The sequence below is a fragment of the Acipenser ruthenus genome, chromosome 3 (assembly GCF_902713425.1).
Source record: "Acipenser ruthenus chromosome 3, fAciRut3.2 maternal haplotype, whole genome shotgun sequence".
Taxonomy (NCBI): Eukaryota; Metazoa; Chordata; class Actinopteri; order Acipenseriformes; family Acipenseridae; genus Acipenser; species Acipenser ruthenus.
This window is the reverse complement of record NC_081191.1, coordinates 36,940,934-36,965,819: the sequence shown is the minus strand read 5'-3', so window position 1 is coordinate 36,965,819 and position 24,886 is coordinate 36,940,934. Positions and strand designations below refer to the sequence as shown.

The 24,886-nt window shown below is 36.9% G+C and overlaps 1 protein-coding gene across 37 annotated transcripts in view; it reads right to left on the bottom strand.

The window, feature by feature from the left end:
• The window catches only part of LOC117435503 (CLIP-associating protein 2-like), a 147,442-nt gene that overhangs the window by 65,214 nt on the left and 57,342 nt on the right, over nucleotides 1-24,886 (bottom strand). For 27 of the 37 annotated variants that reach the window (XM_034058708.3, XM_034058719.3, XM_059012852.1 and 24 more), the window contains exons 8-10: nucleotides 7,881-8,024; nucleotides 1,870-1,946; nucleotides 269-361 (exon numbers count right to left, since the gene is read on the bottom strand). In XM_034058708.3, coding sequence (XP_033914599.3) covers nucleotides 269-361; nucleotides 1,870-1,946; nucleotides 7,881-8,024 — 314 coding nt within the window. Of the gene's footprint in view, nucleotides 1-268; nucleotides 362-1,869; nucleotides 1,947-7,880; nucleotides 8,025-8,726; nucleotides 8,927-22,659; nucleotides 22,816-24,886 lie in introns of those variants that run through there. The other 10 variants (XM_059012873.1, XM_059012875.1, XM_059012870.1 and 7 more) reach the window with 5 other exon arrangements.

Below are 24,886 nucleotides of genomic sequence, written 5' to 3'. Positions count from 1 at the left end.
AAATGTATAAAGTGTAAAAAAAAAAAAGGTGTGTCTAGTTTTATTATTCATTACATTAAATCACTAGATTGTTTTTAAAATTAAAAACAACAAGCAAAGTGACGTAATTTGAGTTCTAGGACAACCGTAATGGACAGCCCTATTCCTGGTAGCGTTACATGTATGTTTTTTGATTATCCGGTTACTGTAGCTCAAGACAAGCTTCATTCTCAGTTCCGCACTTTGGTTTTCTAGCAGCGTGATGACTGTGTCAAGACAAGACACTCACCGCAGTGGCTCTCTGATCCCAGTCATGCTTGTCATCTGAAAGGATTTCCCTGATTTTGTTAAGATTGTCCTCAAGGTCTCTGGTGGAATAAATCTGAAAACAAAGTTAAGTTTTATTAGGTTAAAGTGAACAGTACCATTACACAAGAACCATACCATAATATTGAAAATATGAAGCTAGCATCTCAATTGATAAGCAGTTTAAAAATGATGGCAGCGGGGGCTCCCGAGTGGCGCATCCAGTAAAAGCACTCGCTAGAGTGCAGGATGCGCTCTATAGCCTGGACGTCGCCGGTTCGAGTCCAGGCTATTCCACAGCCGACCGTGGACGGGAGCTCCCAGGGGGCGGCACTCAATTGCCCAAGCGTCGTCCGAGGGGAGGGAGGGTTAGGTCGGCCAGGGTGTCCTCGGCTCACCGCGCACCAGCGACCCCTGTAGTCTGGCCGGGCGCCTGCAGGCTTGCCTGTAAGCTGCCCAGAGCTGCGTTGTCCTCCGACGCTGTAGCTCTGAGGCGGCTGCACGGTGAGTTCACAGTGTGTAAAGAAGCGGGCGGCTGACGGCACACGCTTCGGAGGACAGCGTGTGTTCATCTTCGCCCCTCCCGAGTCAGCGCAGGGGTGGTAGCGGTGAGCTGAGCCTAAAAATAATTGGGCATTTCAAATTGGGGAGAAAAAAATAAAAACTGATTGGCAACGACTAAATTAAAAAAAATAAAAAATAAAAAATGATGGCAGCAGCAGGGCCTTTACTGCTTACATAATCTGCTTTAAAATCTTTACAGGTAGTAACTGTAAAAAAAAAAATACATATAATAATAATAATAATAATAATAATAATAATAATAATAATAATAATAATAATAATAATAATAATAATAATAATATATATATATATATATATATACACACACACACACACACACACACACACACACTAAGGGCTAAGATGAGACTGTATGACCCATTTCACTTGTGGAAATCCTAAGCTGGATTCAAACCCAGGCTTGAAAATAGCCTAATGAAAGTCTAGTTAATCAGCCACTGTGTCACCCAACTGACTGGCTTTTTTTACAAGAGAATATTAGACTACTCCTCTGGAATGAGAACAGCACAAGAGAAACACTGTTCAAAAAGCTTAAAACTGTAAAATTGCATTACAGTTGCACAACATTTTAAAGTATCTCAGTTATGAGCTCCTCTTGTTATTCTTGCTGGAATACATTTCAGATTTGAAGTCATTTTAAAACACAGCACAGTAAAAGCCAGTGCTTGGGTTTCACCCTGCTCATAATAATAGTACTGCTCTGCAGTCAACATCATACTGTATCACATTATTCAATTTTCAACAAAATTGCCCTGTAAATACACAAAAAACAGCTGGGCTTAATGTTCAAAAAACACAATGCTTTACTGGTCTTAGAACCTACCACTCGGGCCTGTTAAATAGCAGTCACTAATTCAGTTTAATCGTGTATGTTGGGAGGTGATTAATATACACTTTCTGTATCAGGTGTGCTCATGTAAAATGATTAGCCTCTGAACTGAACTCCTCAGAATGTGGCGGGAATGCATTTATGTTTTATCTAGACAGTTTTGTATTCACCTGAACTGTGGGCACGTCGGTGAAGGCCTTGAAAAAGTCATCTTCATCAATTGCCCCAGTTCCCTCCTTTGACAGACCTGTAAGATAAACACATTGTTAAAATGAGGGCGCTTTCTCAGCTTGTACAGTAAAACAGGTACTTTATAAAACAAACTTGTTGACACTATTAAGATTCTGCCATTACCAATTTCAACATCTTGGGTAATCAACCATTTGTAAGCAATCAAGTATGGCCCTCGACATTTCCAGTAACATGCAATGCAGTAATAAATGCAATACAATATGCCAGACATTAACATGTTACTCCAACACATACACCTGTTCAATATACCATGTCAAATATTTAACAAATGCCCATATTTGAGGACCCATAGACTGAGGGGTTATTGCAGTACTCAAGCTGTCCCCAACAATGTCCAGTAATAAAACACATCATTATCATCCACTTGTATACATGTGACTGCTTGGATTTCCACTCTTATATTGGGTGAAGTAGGCATCCGGTGATTCTGCTTATGGAGCCTTCTGTGCAGCTCATTAATTTTGCAGTTTACAATTGGTCGTATAATTGAATACTAATCAGTGAAGCACACTCTTTCTATTAATTTTATTAAGTATAAATGCTCCAGTAAACAAATAATCACAATACTCAGTTTGAGGATTATTGTTTTATTGATTAGGCTGCACTTTAGTAAAAGCAAAAGCGGCTGGTTGAATTTGTTTTCAATGAGTACATCCAAATTCTCCTGTGTATCGTTTCTTGAGTTCATACATTTCTTGCTTGCAAAACACAAAAACGAAGGAAGAAGCAAAAGCAACAGAAAGTTATACAGAGTCCCTTTGGATCATTTTATGTTGGCTTTAATAGAAAGTTAATCATTGTTCATTAAATAGTTGTATCTTAAGGTTAATGCTTTTGATGTTGTAAACATTTTAAAATGGCACACAATTATGAAGAGATGGGAAGTAAATGGTAACATTTACAGTGCAGACTGCATACAAAGTGAATATGTGTGTTTCTGAAGAAATTCCCAAATACTGTTTTGTTTTTTTTCTGTGCCTCCAAAAGACTTCTAATTAAGTTTTATGAATTACTGTTCGGTATTCTGTCCTAAACCAGCAGTTTGTCTGTACCAAACTCTTGACATGAATGATATATTAAATAAATGGGGGGGAAAACAACTGTTAAAAGCAAATTATTTTGCCTTATATTAAACTGTGGGACCATTCAGTAGACAGCAAATTGTAAAGGGGTACTTGACGTGGAACCTCCAGATAGAAGGGGTGCAGTTTAAAAAATACACAGTATATATATAAAAAAAAAAGATAAAAAAATCTGTCTGTATACATTTTCAAGTAGGCCCGCTTTATATTCACAGAATAAAAAATCTGGTCCTCTTTCCAGTTAATGCAGCCAGGGCAAGTCAACCGATCACAAAACTATGAAAAATAAACAATTTAACTTGCAAATTCCAAGCTGTCTGTCAATTTCTCATTCCTTTCAGCAACAAGAATTAATGAGAGCAGGAGGAGGAGGAGACAATACACATAACAGAAATCCTTTCAAAAATCGTAACTGTTTATTGGAAAAGAAAAGTGTGTTGCATTATTCTAATCGTGTCTTAGAAAGAAGCCTTCCACTATTCTCAAGAGGTCCACTGGCACCGTAGTGACCCGTGATGAGCTTTGCCCGTTATTGCTTGTCTGGCTTCATATGGTCTAGTTCCATGCCAATGCTCTCAGTCTCCCACAAGCAAAAGCAATTACAACTAGAGTTGCCAGCAACTTTACGGCTTCCAGTACCAGTACCAAACACTTTAGCAAATAGTGCAGAATGCATTGATGGGTTACTAGATGTCTTCCATAGTAACCATGACCCTATCTGCACTCTCAGGAGTTATAAGTCAATTTTACATTTGACCTTTAGGAGAGGTCAAAGGTCACAGGCAATGACATTTTTTGACAGAGCATACATGGGTTACTATGTGTGCTACAGTAACCATGACCCTATCTGCATTCTCTGAGGAGTAATAAGCCAGTTTTACATTTGACATTTAGGAAGTCAAAGGTCACGGGCAATGATATTTTTTGATAGAGTATACATGGGTTACTATATGTGTTCTATAGTAACCATGACCCTATCTGCACTCTCAGGAGTAATAAGCCAGTTTTACATTTGACCATTAGAAGAGGTCAAAGGTCACAGGCAATTACATTTTTTGATAGAGCACACATGGGTTACTACATGTGTTCCATAATAACCATGGCTCTAACTGCACTCTATAAGGAGTTATTAGACAGTTTTGTAAGTTGATGATGTCATCCACGTGGCCACCATGTTTTTTTATATTAGCAACTTCCCTTGAACAATGTTTAAAGACAACCACACTAGGATCATGTGTGGCAATTTTTGGTTCAATTGGACTAGCGGTTTGGGAGAAGATGACCTTTGTAGTTTGTGATTATGACATCTGTACCGTGTGATTATGACATCATGCAGCATGGCCGCCATACCACACAACCTATCAGCTTCTTACGAACACCAGTTAATCTTGGACTATCCCTCAACAAGTACACTAACTTTCAGCACTCTGCAATAAGTGGCTTTCGAAAGATGAATTTTTACATTTAGGCAAAGAATTTCATCAGTTTTCAATCAACTTTTGGCAAGAAGAAGAAAAAGAAGAGGAGCCTGGAAGCCTAATAATAATAATAATAATAATAATAATAATAATAATAATAATAATAATACAAAGAAGAAGAATCCCAGAAATAACAATAGGCTTCCCAGCCCTATGGGCCTAGAATCCTAATTAGCTTCACAAAATAGCTGCTTTAATTATTAACTGGGGTCAAAGTACTGTACTGCAGACATACAACCAGAGACCAGCTTGGAGGGTGGTACTTATTTATTGTGTGTGACTGTGCATATCAATGATTTCAAGTGTGTGGTGTGGATTAATTAAAGTGTACTTGTACAGTACTGAAGAAAAAATCTGTTTCATAGATAGAGCATTGTGTCTGTCGATCTGTGGTTTAGTTTGTCAACACAGCTGTCAAGACAGGCATGGATAGATGTGTAGGTATTTGCAATTCACGTACTGCGCTGGATTTCCACCAGCATCTTTTTAAAGCCAGACAACACAGATTTGTTTTGTCTTGTGGGTGTTCAAGTTTGTAATGCCTCTTTCTGTTATGCAGTCAGTCAGAAAGGACGCAAGTTTTAAGAACATAAGAAAGTTTACAAAGGAGAGAAGGCCGTTCGGCCCATCTTGCTCGTTTGGTTGTTAGTAGCTTATTGATCCCAGAATCTCATCAAGCAGCTTCTTGAAGGATCCCAGTGTGTAAGCTTCAACAACATTACTGGGGAGTTGGTTCCAGACCCTCACAATTCTCTGTGTAAAAAAAGTAGTATTTTCTGTTCTGAATGCCCCTTTATCTAATCTCCATTCAGGTCAAAAAAGTCCCCTGGGTCGACATTGTCAATACCTTTTAGGATTCTAAATGCTTGAATCAGATCACCGCGTAGTCGTCTTTGTTCAAGACTGAATAGATTCAATTCTTTTAGCCTGTCTGCATACGACATGCCTTTTAAACCCGGGATAATTCTGGTCGCTCGTCTTTGCACTCTTTCTACAGCAGCAATATCCTTTTTGTAACAAGGTGACCAGAACTGAACACAGTATTCTAGGTGAGCTCTTACTAATGCATTGTAAAGTTTTAACATTACTTCGCTTGATTTAAATTCAACACTTCTCACAATATATCTGAGCATCTTGTTGGCCTTTTTTATAGCTTCCCCACAATGTCTAGATGAAGACATTTCTGAGTCAACATAAACTCCTAGGTCTTTTTCATAGATCCCTTCATCAATTTCAGTATCTCCCATATGATATTTATAATGAACATTTGTATTGCCTCCATGCAGTACCTTACACTTTTCTCTATTAAATGTCATTTGCCATTTGTCTGCCCAGTTTTGAATGTTGTCTAGATAATTTTGAATGACCTTTGCTGCTGCAACAGTGTTTGCCACTCCTCCTATTTTTGTGTCATCTGCAAATTTAACAAGTTTGCCTACTATACCTGAATCTAAATCATTAAATGTAGTTTAGGAATAGCAGAGGATCTAATACTGATCCCTGTGGTACACCACTGGTTACCTCGCTCCATTTTAATCAGTACTTTGTTTTCTACATGTTAACCACTCCCTAATCCATGTGCATGCATTTCCTTGAATCCCTACTGCGTTGAGTTTGAGAATTAATCTTTTATGCTGGACTATTTAGATGGGTAGTCTTTTCACATCAAAACACTGTTTAAAGCAAAAGGACAGATCTGAATACGTATTATGAGCGAATAACTTAAATCAATCTGAAGAAATTTCACAGCCAAACTAAACAGTACTGATCAAGACAAGAATGACAGCTGAACTACCGTCTTGCACGGCGAGGGAATAGTATATTTTGCATTACAGATTTTATACTGTTCTCTTTCCGTGGATAAAGATGGCATTTGTTTCCTAGTGTAGCCATCCTTCATGAGTGCTAAACTCGTTAACAACCATGAAATCTTCACAAAGACTTCATATCTATGAACTAAATATCCCTCCGAAGGGGGAAAAAACAAAACGTTAGGTTATTCTCATAACCCTGGTTCCCTGAAATAGAAATGTAACCATTACCGTATGGCCATTTACCTTGTATAGACCCAAAACCTGATTAAAGATATACCAAAGCTGCTTTGCAAGCCTGTGGCACAGTCATGCCCTGTCCCCAAGGACAGAAAAGTACTGCAATCACAGATCTCAGCTTAATTTTTCCTTTAAGCCTGCTGCAATCATGGACGCAGCAACCTTGAAGTTTAATGGTTACACTTCTATTTCAGGGAACCAGGGTTATGATAAATAACCCAACATTCCCTTTCAAGTACAAACAGTACTTGCTGTAGTGCATGGCGCGTTAATAATGCGCGAAAAGAAATACACAAACATGTATGTATAAAACACAGCCTTGAGCTTGGACTATGCACTGGAAAGAAAATGTAAAAGTAATAATCCTGTTGTTGATATTAACACCGTACAAGATTTATATATTCTGGGCAAATAGTAACGATGCCGCAAGAATGAAATGCATTCAACAAAATAGGCCTAATCTCTAGTCTGATAAACTTAAGTTTGAAATGAGAAATGTTGGTCCCACCCAGTGACGTTTCTTCCTTATCTGGTCTCAAGTACCCATTACAATAAATTTAAAAACTAAAAATCTGGTTGTGAAGCCTACTGCAGGCAGCGTTGTTTTTACAAACCAATGCCAATATTTTAAAGCAATGTCTGTTTAATTCACATACATGGTAGTACCAGAATCTCAATGCCATTGTTAAATGTTAAGTTTCAGATTGTATTTTCCCTTGAAAGCTTTCAACTTGAAACTGCATGTCTATTTTACTTTTCTAACCTGCAACTTGAAAATGTAATTTATGGCCAGTTTTCCTTGAAGTTAAAGCTACTTTTGGAAGAATGTATAACTGGAGTTGTAACAAGGTCTCCTTCCTGATAGTGGAGTGCACAAAACAGCAATACAAATAAATGAGATTGCAATACACAGTAAAATCTTGTTAATGCATACCATGCTGGGCCTTGTCTTCTTTGTTTCAGGTTTTTTCATATTTATTTAATCTAAAATCAGTAAAAACTCACTGAATAAAAACAGACATGGAAATGTTTTACACACTCACAGAATTCAGATTGTGTTTGGTTTCTACAGCTGCTATTGACATACATTTCATTATGATAGAATACATAATGGATGTGTCAGTCTGCTGATTTTTATTATTTGTTTTGCACTTGGGCATTAGCCAATGTGACGTCATGAAATTGTAGCCTTGTGTCAAGGATATGCCAAGATAATACCATATCGAGCATTTCTCATACTTCCATACCAAAAGGCTGGATTCACACCCAGTCATGCTGTCAAACAATGGTGCGGTGACAGAGCACCAGGTTACATTACCTCCTAACTTCCCAGTTGCTGAGCCCGGTTTCCTGGAGCTGCTGCTAGGATTGCCAGGCTTCTTGGGCGCAGGGACCTTGAACGCAGGCTGGGCTGATGAGGGCCTGTTCCCATCCACAGACTCATCATCTTCAAAGCTTTTATCTGCAGAAACAAAAAAGGGTGAAACACTTAAAATGGCTCACATTAAATAAAGGTCTCTCTATAGTTGAGCTATAACAGAGAGAAAAAGAGAGAGGGGGGAGGGTGAGAGCAAGGGAAATCAATACTAAAATGACCAGCCCCTTTTATAGAGGGCCTTTTAAGAGGAAAATTAAATAAGCAAGCTGATGTGTTGGTGTATTTTTTTTGTTAGTTTGTTTTTTAAACAGGTGGTGATGACAGATTTTAGCACACATTTAGTGTTTTATAGTGCATTTTGACAGATAACAGAAGTCCACCCACCCCTACTACATAAAATGGCACCTCTATATAACTACTCTAACACAGTACTGTTTATTCCTTTCCTTAGTCACTTGTTTTTCCTGCAATGAAAACTGGTATTTATACAGAAGATAAATCATCAGTGCAGGGAAAAAAAAAAAACAGCAAGCTGCTGAATGCAGACATGCTTCTGTCACTGTGACAACCCACATACTGCACATAATGCACTGCAGTTCAATGCAAAAAATAATGTAGCAAGTGCTTTATTTAGAAATTCCTAAGGATAAAAACAAGCAATCTCCATTGCATCCTGCCTGGCTCCCATCTGCTATTTCTCCAGATATACATCCTCCCACACCTTAAGCAGCAAGCCCTCCCTATAGCCCTTTCATTCCACCCAGTGCAGTGCCTCCCACAACTTACAGTCGCAAATTCTCTTACAAATCAGCCGCCTCATCCCTCTGGAAGAAAAAAACTGGCAAGTCCCCCTCACAAGCAAGCAAGCAGCAACACTTCCAATAGATCACATGGCCAGGTGTGGTCAATTCCCAATACTGAAATCAATCAAAATAGCCCCCATCCAAAAATTCCACACGCTGAATCCACCATTAAGGCTCGTGCCGGCATCTTTATTTTCCCTCTCCCTCTCCCTCTCCCTCTCTTCCTCCTCTTTCCTGGGTGGCCAAGCAGCCAATCAGGTACCAGATGACATCATCTCTTTGCAGCCAGTACCAGATGAGGTGCATATTCCTTCTGAATATCAATTCATCTTTACTTATTAATTTTAACTGATCACTTCAGTTTATAATAATCCAGAGGTTTCAGCAGCCACAAACAACCAGGGTACATATTAATAAATAAAACAAAACAAAAAAATCCCTTTAAACTGTGATCTTCTTTGTTTGTCAGGCTAGATTTTCATATTAAAGTAAATGTAATAAATAATATCTGATCTATACTTCTGCAGACAAAAGGACAGGATATTGCTGTCTGCTGCTGTGCGATTGTGGGGAACTAGGCTGAGGGAGGGACAGTGCTTTTCTGCCTCCTGGAAGCTACTCTTTTGTGAGTGCACACACACTTACATAAAGCCCACTATTTGCCTTGCATCCTTAAATAATTGGGTGAGGCTCTGCAGCCAAGATACCAATCCGCACACATTCAACATTCACTCCCTCCCATCACACACACACACACACAAATGCTCCAAATAAACAGATATATGCTGCTCAGGTAAAAATTCATGCTGACAAATAGACTATTTAATCTAGTCACCTCTCTAGTCTGGTGTCTCTACACAAAGCATTGATTGTTTATGTTTAAATTATAGGAAAATCTGTCTTAAAAAAAAGAAAGACCCCAGATACAAACTTGTATTTTCAACACACAGTACAGTAACGTGTTTTCCATACAACACAATCCAGGCTTAAACTGTACTTGCTTGCATAGAGATTATATTAAAGTTTACATTACATTAACACAAACCATGGGTCTCAAATTTCAGTACTGCGGTACAGTCATTAGGATTTAGGGTCACAGAGAGCAGCAGCTGCAGTACTACAGTAAGCCCTAAGGAATCAAATATAATCTACTGTAGATAGTGTATGGTAGCCAATGGCAATAACACCGATAGTTTCCACTGGAAGACCATCATTGCATCAATCATTCTGAAAGTCTAGAGCTATTGGAGGATGCAACAGGCAGACAGTGCAACTGTACAGTACTAATCCTGCTGGTATCTAGAGCAAATAAATCATATTACTGTACAAAGCCAATATGGTTTTGGGACTGTTGTGTTGCAGAGGTGGATAAAGACAGCTACATAGAGACATTTCACTTGAGCGCTGTGATGGAACTCTATGCAAGTGACTAATGTGTGACTGACTTGATTAAAACACAAGGAAACATCCAATTACATTTTCGTCTAATAAATGTCAGTACACTGCAGAACTGGTCCAGCTCAAAATGTTTCAGTCGTGGTGCATGCCTGCAGTGATGTCTGCTTACTCAGTGTTCTGCACTGCATCACAGCATAATATTGATATACAGTAACTGTTTTAAACCATCAGTATTGTGAAGGGCATTTTTTATAATGGTAAAATGATAAAACACATGTTCCATAGGTCTAGTTGGACTACTTTGCTTCAATTTTGAATCATAGTTCACTTCCTTTTTTATTGCCCTTGTGGACACCGCATTACCTTCTAGATGTTTTTGGCTTCTTAACAAAAAACTAATAAAAAGACCAGTGCCGAATGTTTCAGTTTTTGGGGAAAGTTTTACAGATTCCATTTTGCATAGAGATGCACTTAGTCCAGTTAAAGCCAATACTATGAATGAACTTGCTTGATGCAACAGGGGATGTGCACAAGCAGATTAAAAATGCAGCCTCATGCACTAAAGCAGCAATTTACTGGAAAGTGTTAATTTTTTATAATGTCCGCCTGGTGTTCTCCAACCACCTCTAATGATTTCAATTTAATATCCACAAGGCCAGGTCTCGTATTAGGTTGCGACGAGTTACATTTAATACCATACAGATAATACAATATATTAAACCTGGATCATAATGTACAGTAATATTCCACTGGTTAAAAACTGCAACATATTGGTTTATACAGTGTTATGGAATGATCAAGGGAGCTTTACAGTAGTGCAGAGTTAAGGGCACATCTACAATACTTAATTATTATTATTATTATTTATTTCTTAGCAGACGCCCTTATCCAGGGCGACTTACAATTGTTACAAGATATCACATTATTTTTACATACAATTACCCATTTATACAGTTGGGTTTTTACTGGAGCAATCCAGGTAAAGGTAAAGTACCTTGCTCAAGGGTACAACAGCAGTGTCCCCCACTGGGGATTGAACACACAACCCTCCGGTCAAGAGTCCAGAGCCCTAACCACTACTCCACACTGCTGCCCTAATTGCAGATGTATGGGGAGTTATGAGAATATCTTTGTTCATTTTTTTAAAAAATGTTGGTAAATTTTTAATTTATAAATATTAAAATACCATCTCCAAGTCAAAGGGCAAAGTGCGATTGCTGCCAAAAAAATGAATGAGATGGAATAAGCTTTGTAAATCACACAGAGGTTAAACATGGTAAGCCCAAACTTTTCTGTTTACAAATCACATATTTTTATACTTCGGGACAGATTGATAAAACTATTTATTATCAGGATGGTGGGTGTATATATTTAAAAATTATAACCGATAAACCTGTTCCATCAATAACATTTACTGTAAAAATCATTTTATAGGTCACACTGACATAAAAGTCGCTCCCTCCTTATTGTGACTTCAATTTTAGAAAAACACCTTTTTTGTATTTAAAATACTTTTACAATTGATTTTTTTCCCCAAATGCTCAACACCGATAAATAAAGAAAGACACACAGGTTTAGTTTCAAAATAACCCTGGTTTACAACATTTTATTCCATTAATCATTTTACAGTGCTGTTTTTCTTTTATAGTTAAACTGCTAGAAACTATTCAATTTTTCAAAATCTCTAAAATTTAAAAAGTAATAAATTAAGAGTGTAAAATCAAGTTATACATCCCACATCACATCTGTATTAGCCTATTTTATTTTAGCTTATCAAGTTCTGAACATTTCTTTCCAAAACCACTTAAACATAGTTCCAGTTGCATTGGCTTTAACAAATGTGTTGTTTTGATTTAAATTTAAAAGAAAAGTATTAAAAAACAGTGCTGCTTGCATCAATTAAAAAAGCAAAAAAACAATAAAAACTAAGCAGTGCACTATCTAATAACCAGTAAACAAAACATTTTAGTGTTGCATACAGTGCAGTACAATTGCATTCAATTTCCAGCTGTACAAATACATTCATTTTGTTAATCAGAACCATAACCACACACATACTTGTTTATACCCAGCAACATGACCTGAATGCCATAGATCCTGAAATCGTGGCTGTACTAATTAAGGCTGGGGCGATGCCTAATTTTTCTCTATCGACATATTCTCCAAAAACGCAGATCCACTGATTAAATTGACGTTATGAAAGGGTACAAAAAAGAAGAAAAAAGTGTGTCACTAGCAATGTTACACAGTAATCCACAGCTCCACATGTTACTGTGGATTACTGTACAACACTTCTATACATATTACATTGATTACATCAGTTTATGCATATAGTAATTAAAAAAAATTATATATATATATATATATATATATATATATATATATAAAAATTATATATATATATATATATATATATATATATATATATATATATATATATATATATATATATATATATATATATATATATATATATATATATATATATTTTTTTTTTTTAACTTATTCATGTTGATTTGTACCAGTTTGGGGTCAAAGCAACAACCCCCTAAAGGTTTGAATCCATAAAAAGTCAGATTAACAACCAATCAAGAGAACAAACTCAATCAAATCTCCAAAATCAATCTCCACAGCAGTTTAGTAACAAGAGTTTTGTCCATGGCTTATATTTGAATTGTGTTGAGGAACATGATAGTGTCCACATTTTGTTTTAATTTAAGCAATGACTGGCACTTTCTTACAATCTGCCCAGCATTACTGAATACCTGCTCACTAGGGACCGACGTTGCAGGGATGCTTAATTCTTCTGACCAAAGATACAACTTTCGGAAAGACTTTGGTTGCTTTCCTTCATTTTTACTCCTGTGTAGTTGAGATGAATAAATGCAGATTTTGTTTGAAGTTTTGTAGGGTGCCATCTCATTAAATGGTCACGCAGATTAGTTGTGTTACCGGAGTATCCCAAACAATACTTTCTCGCCGTCTTACTTTAGAAAATAATTGCAAAACACTAGAAGGCATTGTAGCTCGGTCGATACAGTATTTGTAATTCTAGCACAATGCTCTTTACTTGCTCTGTTACTTTGAAGACTCCTGCACAGATGTAATCCCATCAGTAAACACTCACAGGGGGCGGGCGGTGGGGAGAAGGTGAGCTCAATCGCATGCAGATTCAGTGAGTCAGACCTGAGGGGAGCAGAGAAGCTCTACGCTTAATGCAAAAAATAATTGCCGATTACAAATTTAATAAAAAATAAAAGCTTTCCTTTGCTTAAACCCTTTACACAAAAACAATGCACATGCTTGACTATCGATAGTTGTCAAACCATGCGATGCATCAATTTATCGATGCATCGACTCAGCTTTAGTAATAATCCCATTGTGGCACTGGTACAGTAGTTTAACCCTTTGCGGCCCTATGTCGGATCAGGTCCGACATTAACATTTTTACTTTCCGGTCCGATGTCATCAAAAAGCCGTCAATCACAGGTCCCTAGTCGGTTTTCCTCCGGAAACGCTTTCAATGGTCGAGAGAGGCCAGAAAAAAACTGTTTAAAAGTAATTAGACCTGACGCGCCTGACAGGCGCTGAATAAATGTATCAGACACATTGGCACATACTTCGCATCTATGTATTAGTTGCTCCCCTTTTAAGGGCCCTGCAAAAATGCCTTGAATCTACTTGTACAACTTTTTTTATGGTAAGTGCTCAATGATAAATACAATATTTTAAAATGTATAACTCCTACAATGCTAAACAGCTGTTAGTTTATTTGCTTCATAATGACAACAAATATTTAGACTTCTGTTTGTATCCCTCCTCTCCGTTTCAAACTTCTAATGTTACATGCATTTTATTGGACAGCATTATTTAGATTTCTCATTGATATTGTTTATACAACAGATTGTAAGCATGTGCCCTGAAGAATTTGTACATTCTGCTACCCTGATTGTAACATTACAAGCCTTAAAAGCAGTTTAGACTTTGACAGATTTTTATGGTAAAATCAACCCATTTTTAAACTTCCTGATTCACTCTCATTTTCTTGAAGCCAATGACCTTGTGTTTAAAGGCTCTGAGCAGCCTACAGAATGGGAGGTAGCTCGTACTGTAGCTGCCAGAGCTGTGTGTAATAGAGGCAGGTTTGGCAGCAACAGTGGTTTGGACAAAAAAATAAATAAAAAAAATAAAAAAATAAAAAACACATTTGTTCACAGTTTATAATACAACTGTACTTTTAAAATGTTGAACTACAGCACTTAAGCACAGTATTCTGCCATCAGCCCACCATTTTCAGTCTATTGCTTCCCACATACAAAAGCCTGGTTTTATTAAAAACACACATTAGAATCCATCAGTGTCTGACTGCCACATACTATGACATGTCATTTTAAAACAGTTATTGAGCTCTAAATACAGGTCAGACAAAAGTATTGCCATCCTATGTTTATTACCATAATTGAAGGTAACAGATTAAGGACAAGCATTTAGTAAACTTTAACCATTTTTTATATACAAAATGCAAAATACTCAATTTCTATTCATTTGACAAATCTTTATAAAAAAAACAAACACATTTATTTAAATTTAAAGTATTAGCGCCCCTGCTTTAGTATTTTGTAAAAGATACAATACTGTAGCGTTTTGGGTTCTGGGTTTTTTGAGACGGAGATTAGACGGAGGCAGGATTGAACTGAAAGGCTCAAGCTGTTTATTGCTTTACAACAATGACTGTGAAAACAAAAGCATAAAATAAGGGAAGGGAACTGGGAGTTGACATGAAAATGAGTATTTCTTCTTTATCGGCTTTAGCCTTCAAATTTTTATACAATCGTTTTAATTGCTTTACTTCCCGATGGTTTACTCCACTGTGGGAATTGAATTCTGTTGTAATCTGTCCCCAGGTAGTTTCCTTCAGTGCCAATGTTTGGTTGTCTGTCTTTTTATTTTCAATAATGTTTTTGTGTTTATCAAATATTACATTTCATAAAAGTTTTCTTTTTTTTTCAAACAAATTAAAAAGAAGCATCTTAGTTGTTGCCATGGTGATGCTCCGACTACTGCGTCATGAAAACGATGACTCGTACTCAAACTGCGCGGACAGCATCAATCCTGGATTAACGAGTGAATCCTAGATCCAGTCGTAGATCCACGGCAAATCTTGATATGCGCAACAGAAATAAATCTAGGATTGAATCTTGGATTAGTCAATCCTAGATATGATTGAATTTTGATCTCTATGTGCACAATCCACCCTAAGTGATTGGAAGCTGAAATTACTTTTTTAAAAACACATTTCTTATACCAATACAGTACTGATGAGCGATAATCAGTTCATTTGAAAACCAGGCTTTAATCACTGATGATAGGTGCATAGGCAGTGATTCTGTGAGCGCTCAAGGGCTCAAGCACCAAATGGGGGAAAATAAGGTTCCGCACAGTGCAAATAAATCCCGTTCTGTTATTGCAGCACTTAAAAAGTGAAACATTCACTGGCGGCTCTGACAAACTGGAAGGCGATACATCACATATTCAAATCCATTTATACAGTCTTTCAGCTTTCTTGAAAAGATCTGCGTTTCCCTTCTTTTGTATTTGTTATGCTCATTAGTAGATTCAGCGTCCGTCAGTTCTGGGAGATTCTACTGTACTTGCTGAAGCGGTTTTCTCCCATTGCAAATTAAAAATAAATAAATAAATAAATAAATAAATAAATAAATAAATGTATGTAGCCACCTAGCTAACAATTTCATCCCAAGGTCTACAGTGAAGGTCTACGGTCTTTAAATTGGGACTTTGGTGAAGACTGCGTATTGTAGGTTCATAGTTATTTAAATCACTCACAGGCTGTAACCCCCAACTCCACAAACCAGCCAGCATTTTTGTAAATAATGTAATGAATAATAAAATAAACATTTTGTGTCACTGCTGTCAATTTCAGGCAGAGCTTCGTGGTCAGCATGGTGACACAGCTGAATTTTTTGTCATCCAGTCTGGTGTTGTCCGTGTCAGTTTCTCAGCACACAGTTCAGTAATCGCTCAGTAACGAGATGCAAACAGATCAATCTGTAGGAGCGTTTACTGAGGTGCCTTTATTTAAAAAATTAAATGAAATAAAAAAAACACACATTTCTAACAGTGTTTATTTTTTAGGAAAATAAAATGTAAATCTATTTTCAGGGACCCCAACTGTTGTTGATTCCAACTTAGGCAATTCAGATAAGGACTAGTACATTTATATTTAGCAAGTTTCAAAAGGTACTAGTACCACAATATTGTTAGTTTCTAACCCTGTACAGTATATTAAAAGCGAGGGAAAAAAAAAAAGATTTACATAAAACTCGAAAATAGCTACAAATAAGCACTGAAAAATGAAATTAATAAAAAAAAAAAAAAAACTGAAAAACAGAAGCCTAATTATACATTAGGCACAGGATTTTTTAGATTTATTTTGCACAGCACCCAGGAATGTGTGCATGAAGAGTGCTATACAAGTGAAATTTGCTGCAAAATGAACGGGCAGGTGTTGTGACTCTTGGGCTACCAGTTCGTGGCCAGTCATTGACAGAGTGTGTGTCTGGTTACACCGTCTCGTCAGATTTGAAATTGCTGGCTGTGAACACCCAAGATAGCGAGCCAGAGTACACTGCCCTAGTCCAGCCTCCAACATGCTGATTGCACGAAGGCGCTGCTCTCTTGACAGATGTGGCATATTGTTTTTTTCTGTGATTGTTTATTGCTTTTATTCAAGCTTGCAATTCAACAGCTGAAATCACTCCATATCCAGTGTCCAATCAACTGTCTCACTAATTAGGTGATTTAAGTGCATATGCTTCAGTCATAGTCACTCAAGCGTGTCATGGTCAAGGATGAATGATTGAGTGATTAAAAAGAAATCAAAAACATTTCGTCAGTGTCCATCATTTATATACCTTATTTGTTTTCGAAAATAAATGTGCTATAATAGTGATACGTTTCTTTTGATGCTCTAGATACAGTAGATAGATAGAGATAGAGAGATAGCATTGTTTATAATAAATTTTATTAAAATGACTATAATAAATTATAGTAGACATTAGACAGATCATAGGCATTGCTGTCTGTTTCACTTTGTTGTGATGTCTTGCTGGCATATTGTAGAACACATTCATTGACAAATCCATAAATGTTTTATATCAATCTGTAGATATGAGCATTCAGGGTTTTAATGTAATTTCAACCACGTTAAACTGTATATATAAACACACATGTAAATTATTCTACATGATTACATTATTTATTTTGACGACACAGTATTTGGCAGGTTGAGATTAATTGATACATTTTCAGGTCCTGGTAACATAAGACTGTCAGCATTTATACCAAAAACCTTATTCACTGATATGTAAATATATACATATGTATTTAAAAAAAAAAAAAAAAAAAAAAGGTCCCTGCAACAGCAGGATTATTTTTTTCCCTGCACACACTTCCCCGCCCACGTCATTTTTTTCCTACCTGTATTCCTGAAGAGAAGGGTGTGGTTTCAACTGAGAGACTGCTGTGATTGGATACAAACAGAGGCTACGGCTTCTGTGATTGGGCACTGAGTTTTGAAGCAGGGAGGGAGCGTAGACAGCATTTAACAAGACAGGGAGAATATCTAATTATTGTATACAAATACTAGTTCATTTTTACCTCACAATCTAATAAGTTGGATATGTTGTTATGTTGACATTGTATTATGTATTATTTTATAATAGCCCAATACATAGATCTGATATATACATATTGTAGTTTTCAATATTATACAATATTCTTTCGCAAGACAATATTTTAGGACACACATTTCGTAAATACCAATTGTTTTTTGTATACTGAAGTTTATATGCAGTACTTTATTCTCCAGATTGGGCAAAATGTCGCTAGAGCAGAAAAAGGGACAAGGGGGGGGGGGGGGGGGGGGTTACCAACTGATACTATATTAATAGGCGTGCCTATTCAGGAAATTGAGTAGGAAAATAAATGATGCTACCTGTCCCTCTGTTACCAGGGGAAGTCAGGAAGCAATTGGCGCAGAGCACAAACAAACTAGATGCTGATAAAAGCCTGGTGTATTAATACAAAAATAATTTTGTAAAACGCGCATTCAAATTCATCTCCAAAGAAATTAACATGTTAAATCGCAGAAGTCAACTGTGATTGATAGCCTTAAAGATAATTAATCTTTACTGTCTCTGTGCCCCTCATATGTAATTTAAGTAATTGTTGTTATTGTAGTAGTAATAATAATACTACTACTACTAATAATAATAATAATAATAATAATAATAATAAAGCAGACAGAATTGCAGTCCAGTATCAGCTACCCACCGGACTGGCTATTTAACTAATTAATTATTTACTTATTTATTTATTTTAATTTAACTTCTCAATCCTAAAATTCTAGCTGATGCAAAACTTTTGTCCATAGCTGTAGTGTATTTGATTGACATACGATATGCGTCATTAAGTGCCTTGTCCAGGTAAAAATATGCTGCGTTGATTGTGAAAAAAAAAAAACATGTGTCTGATGAAACCATAGCTTGTGTCCATCAGCCCTGTCAGCCCCTCCACTTGTTCTGTGCGCAGGATAGAGGCCATCGTCTCCTCCGCGCTTCCTCTACCTCAGCTCATTGCTTAACAGGTTGTGGGCGTTATTTCCTTGAGGCGCACTATGGTATGCTAATGAGCTCCATAGCATGCCTTAAGGGGCAGTCACCTTCGTAAATACCAGCTTACTTGTAGAAATAAGGCGTGCGTTAAGGGATTGTGTTAACGCGTGCCTTACTTCAACTTAAGGTTTAGTGAATGAGGCCCTTTTGGCTGAGTGCAATGCAACATTGATTTTAAGTTTAAAAAAGACTGATAGTAAACTGATAGTAAATATAAATTCTACTGTTATCCTTATTGATAACCTTGCTATAGCAATATAAAGCACCCTGATTCTCTCCAAAACACAGACTATTGTATTTATTATATACATTTACATTTCAAAAATGCGGTTGACAGGTACAGTAAGTGCATTGGTAGGTTAGGTTGAGGGGGACCAAGACAGCGGAATCCAGTTGATTGTTCCCCAGTTACAAACACGCAAGCGAGTGGATTCAACCATACATTTGTTTGATTGAAAACCTAGACTTATTGGTCACGCATTTGTGGCAATTCCCAGGCAGGCTACAATTAGCTGTCCCAGCATTTCTGTGATCCATTCTCTAGCTACCGCATGCAGTATATTCACAATTCCCCATTTCTGCATTAAATTTAAATATGATGCACATAAAACACCCAGTGCACAGCTTATCTGGAGCACTGTGTACAGTCAGTTTGTTTCCAGAACATAACTAACAAACATGTATTTTTTTTGTCCCCCCCCCCCAAGCCAAAACCTCAACAGCAAAAAGTTAAGCCCAATATGGCGGCCTTCATTGTGCTCTTAAATTTTGCCTGAAGAGTTTTCATAAAACAAATAAGGAGGCTCATTTACTCCTGCCCTTCAAATCAAGCGTTTTAAACCCCAGCTGCTGTACCGAGTACTTATCACAAATAAATACTCTTGAAAAAGATATCTTCCAGTTACTGCTTAGAAAACCATGAAGTGCAGCTTAACAGGCTTTGGTAATATGTAACTATAAAACAGATGATTTTATGCTCCCCCTGGAGGCCCACAGACTTTTTATTCCAAGTTAACTTTAATTACTTACATGCTAATAATCTGTTAAATTCAAACTGAACAAGTATTAAAAAAATAAAAATAAAAAAAACACACAACACCACCACCACACACCTCAGATTTTAGCTTCTCGCTTGAAATGTTTAGAGAGCTATAGGCCCTAAATACATTTTGGATAATCTGACAGTTAGTCAGTGGCCATAGGACCCAATGCCATTAGCGACCTGGCCACAGCAGAAAACTTCAGATTGATAGGGACAGATATTTTAATAGTAAGCCGATAGCTACATGGAGCTGGTCGCAAGAAGAGTTTACTTTATCTATACACAGTTCAGCTTGGAATAGAAAACATGCACAAAAAAAACAACACAAAAAAAAATGCACAGTGCAATTCCTACACAGAATTAACAAGCATTCCTATAATATTTGTCACTTATCACCTTAATCTGTTTACAGTAGAATGATAGACATGCATAATCCTCTTCTGAACAGGGCAGCTCAGTTTAAATCCAGGGGGAGAAACAGGGCCTGCCTTTCAGAACAACCTCTCGTTTCATTTTGTGAGAGAATCTGTTCTAACCTTTGTTAAAATGAAAATCAATGCCCTTTGGCTTATCCAAAGCATCTTCAGAGCTTAGTTTAAATCTTTTCTGCAAGAATGAGTACATGTACTGTACTTGGTAACATAGCACTGTCTGCCTTATAAAAGGCCTACGCAGAGGTAAAAAAACTATTTGTTCTGGCATTACTGTTAAAAATCCAACATTCTTTAACATTCATTTTATAATTGAAGCTCCTAAATTAAATTTATTTCAAAACATGGCTATAATGTTAACCTACATTTTCACATTATACAGAGGTTAAGTGTGGAACCCAATGCTAATATTACAAACATGGACAAGGAACGATGGAGAAGCTTTATGAGCAGAAGAAAACTCAATTTATGTTACACCAAAACAGGTATACAAAATAAATAAAGCAATAACCTACCTTTGCAGTACGTACGTGCATTAATGTATGTTTCATATTTAGACAGACTGACGTGTGTGTGGCACACATACAAAAACCTACTGTACACCTGATAGTACAGTAAGTATAGAATATTACAATGAGAAGGCTTTACAGGATATCTGACTGTTTCACTATGGCATTACACATAGAACCTTTCCTTTTACAAACTGAATATTGGCAAAAAAAAAATCACCTCATTGTAACTTCTCGTGAGACAGCCAAAGTGGACACCACATTAGATATGCAAACTTGGCGCATGATAACAGAAGTCTCTACATAAAAAATTTAAAATATTAATAAAATGTTGACATAGGCATATGTTTTTATTTTGGGGTTGTGCAAGTCTTTCACATTTTTATGTTGGTGGCAGTAAGTCTTTTACATTTTTATTTTGGTGGAAGGAAGTCTTTTACATTTTTTAAAAAATATATGGGGGGGGGGGGGGGTGAAACACCATCATCAAATAATTTCCTAGGTACCGTATTTCAATACTTTTCATACTACCACTGTAATGCAAACCACTGTAGTCCTGCCAATGGCATGAAGCAGCATTTCTTACACATGCAAAAAGGACAGCCTCTAAATTAAAAACACTACGTGTTTGTTAATTGCTTCTGGCATTAAATGGACAAAGCTGCTACACAGACCAAATCTAGCCTCCCCGTGTTGTAAGGAGTCATCTTGTTGCTGTGCTAATGAACAATGCTGTACTACCATGGGCTCTCTCTCTCTCTCTCTCTCTCTTTCGCTTGCTCTATATGCTGGCAGCCATAGCTGTAATCCCAGAGCCAGACACACTAGAATAACCTAGTTAGTCCCTTTCCATCAGCTCAATTCAGCCCAAGCTCAAATCTGCAACAAAATCCAATTTTAACCCACAAAATTTGGAAAAAAAAGTATGTTCTGAAAGCAGCCAAACTGGCAAATTGATTAAAGAAACAAACATCTAATGAATGTGATATAACTGTTTAATGTTCAATCGCCTCTTAAATTGCTCTTCTTTTTTTAGGATTGCAAATGTAATATTTAATTTAAAAATCAACAAAGGTTTAAATAATAGAAGAAAAAATTGTGACATTTAACTCGTTATACCTACTGTATCTCAAACACATATTGTATAAATGTTTATTGGTATAAGTATTTCTCTATAAAGAAATTCAACATGCATTGCCACTATGACAAAAACAGAACAGCAGAAATGTCAAATAACCAAGCCAATGCAAGACCTTACAAGCATAGTTGCATCATAAAACACTTAAAATGCCTGATGTTCTTGAACACACATACATAAAGTCATCACAATCAACTTTTCAAATGCAAACACAAGTAAACAGCTTGACTCTTATCTTGTAGAAATATAACACTGAGCCAAATAAATTTTAATATTAAAACCCCTATAATGAATGCATTTCCATACCAGTTTCTACATCATACAAGTTTCTCCTAACTCTGCATCATTATTAAAATATCTTTCGTTTAAATTTTTTTTATTTGACATTTAATTTTAATTATGGTTTACCCTAGAATGCCTGGTCTTTACCTGCTTGTATTTCAAGTTTAAGAACTGACCCTTAAATATTTGGGTCATAACAAATAACACTGTGCCACTATGTATTTCTTTCTTTAGTAAAAGAGACTGCTCCTGTTAGTAAAGTGTATTATTAATACTGTAAGAGAAATGCTATCGGGCTTTTAAATTAGTTTCTAAAAATATACCCTACAGTATGACCATTCTATTACAAAAAAATATCCTTTGTTCATTATTGCAATCCAATTCCCCTCCTCCAACTGCAGAACATAAAAGGTAAACACTTACTATCTCCATCATCTCCAACAGCCATAGCAGGAGAGGCAAAAGGTACTGAGAACAGAGAGCCTGCAAAATAAACCGTTTGAGGAAAGGCAGAGAAGCGGAGTGCGTGTGGGATCCTGCGCCACTCTCAAAGCAGTGCTGCGCAAAGACAGGAAAAGCTCTGTGTGACCCACTCAGATCTGCAGCTCTCTACTGCAATAGCTGACAGCTGCTCCATGGCTTCAAAATAAAAGTCCTGCCCCCTCCTAACCCAAGCTGTTCGCAGGATAAACACAGCCCCCTTCCTCAGCTCTCCTGATCTCAGGCAATGTCAGTCACTCTGGCCCAAGCTGTCACCATCAACAGCACTGTGTGTGTACATACATGTTTAGGTGACTCTCAATCCTTTTTCTGTCTCTTTCTTTAGCCCACCAATCCCATTCAATTTTAAGAAAACTACCCAATGACATGCTTCCCCACAATAGAACTTTTAACACAATCATCCAAAACATGAGGCATGTGTTCAATTAATTGGTATGTGTCTATTCCCTACATACTGCAATCAAAGGATGGGTCATCTGACTTGACACAAATTAGGGGGGCAATTTAAAAGTTTTAAAGAGTCATGCATGTCGCCAGCCCCTCTCCACCAGGTTGGTTCAAGGAACTATCAAACATTTGTGTTAAGGAACATGAAATGGAATCTGCAAGGCAAATAAGCAGCCTGCATGGCATTCAAAGTTAGAGCTTTAAATACACAGCTACAGGGCCTATTTGGTTACTGTAAACAGATCACGTCAAAGCGTTTTATTTTTTACTGGTTGTTGTGCTGTGGAACTGCAAAGTGCCTTTTGTTAGGCATCAAAAACTCAGCCTTCAACTTGAAGCAGCAAGAACAACAATGATGACGATGACCAGACACAGAGAGTACAATGAAATACGGCTCAAGAACCTGCCAAAGCACCCTTAGACCAGTAGGGAAATGAAAGAAAATTAAGCAATGTCACAGTAGCAGAATTAATTTACTTCCTCTCTGCACTGCTGCAAAAGGAGGAAGGTACTAGCCAAAATGTTTGTCTACTTGACTTAGTTTCTTATAGTTTTACCTTACCAGGTTTTTACTGTGAACTCAATTAGACACTGTAAAAAAAACTCAGGTGTGTAATCAAGCTCTTAAACCAGAATGTCAATGGGGTTATTTATTATCAATATTCCTGTAGTTATATATTAGTATATTCTAAAAATGTGGGTTTGGGGGTAAAAATGACTATTGGGTTTTTGGCACAAAACTGATTTACTAAGTTTTGTGACTCCGGAGTAACTTCTTAAAGAACAAATATCTGCACAATAATGATATATTCGGTTCTCAAGCTACAGCCTTCAATAGCTCTTCCAATCACGATGACCTACATAAGCACAAGAATCCAAAAGTGGCATCATATTCAAAGCCAATATTTCGCAAGTCCATGATCTGAAAACAAAACAAAAAACATAACATACGACCAGTGGCAAACCTACAGCATCCTGGAATACAGACCAAATTTGAAGCAAATACATGGTCTTTAAGCGTTTGGTCAAGTAAAATTCTCAGGGCTAAGCTGCAGTATAATTGTGCTTATTTCAAGAGCAGTTACAGTAGGTTAAGGGCATAGTTACAATATCAGGAGATATATTAAAATGGTACTGACGCTGCACAAGACAACCAACAAATGCAATTTATTTTGTTAGGGAGAGAATGGGTGGAAAAAATAAGTGCATGTGAGCGTACTGTTTGTGTGCAATTCTACAGTCGTGCATCTTTCTTATTTAACCCTCAACAGGGCAATCCTGCAGAACCCCAGGAACCAAATAAAATGCTGTCACAGTCTGCTGCATTTATTCACTCAATGCTAACTAACCCTCTGTGCGTTTCTCCAAGTCGTTACTAATGTGCCATAATGCCAGATCAGTCAGAACCAGATTTTGTTAAAAAAATAAATAAATAAAATATAAGAAAAAATGAACACCCCTTGATTTGTGTGAATAAAATGGATTCTGGATAAGAGTTCAATCAAAAAGCTGTACCACAGGAACGATAACATTAGACCACCACAATGATTTGGTTCTGTAAGAGAAGCATTTTCTGTAAATACTGTAGATAGTAAAGAATCTGGTGGTGTACACAAACAGCTTGACTCTCAGTCTTCTAGTTCATGACATGAACCACAGATTGGATTTCTGCCCAGCATCCAGCCAAACATGAATACAAATC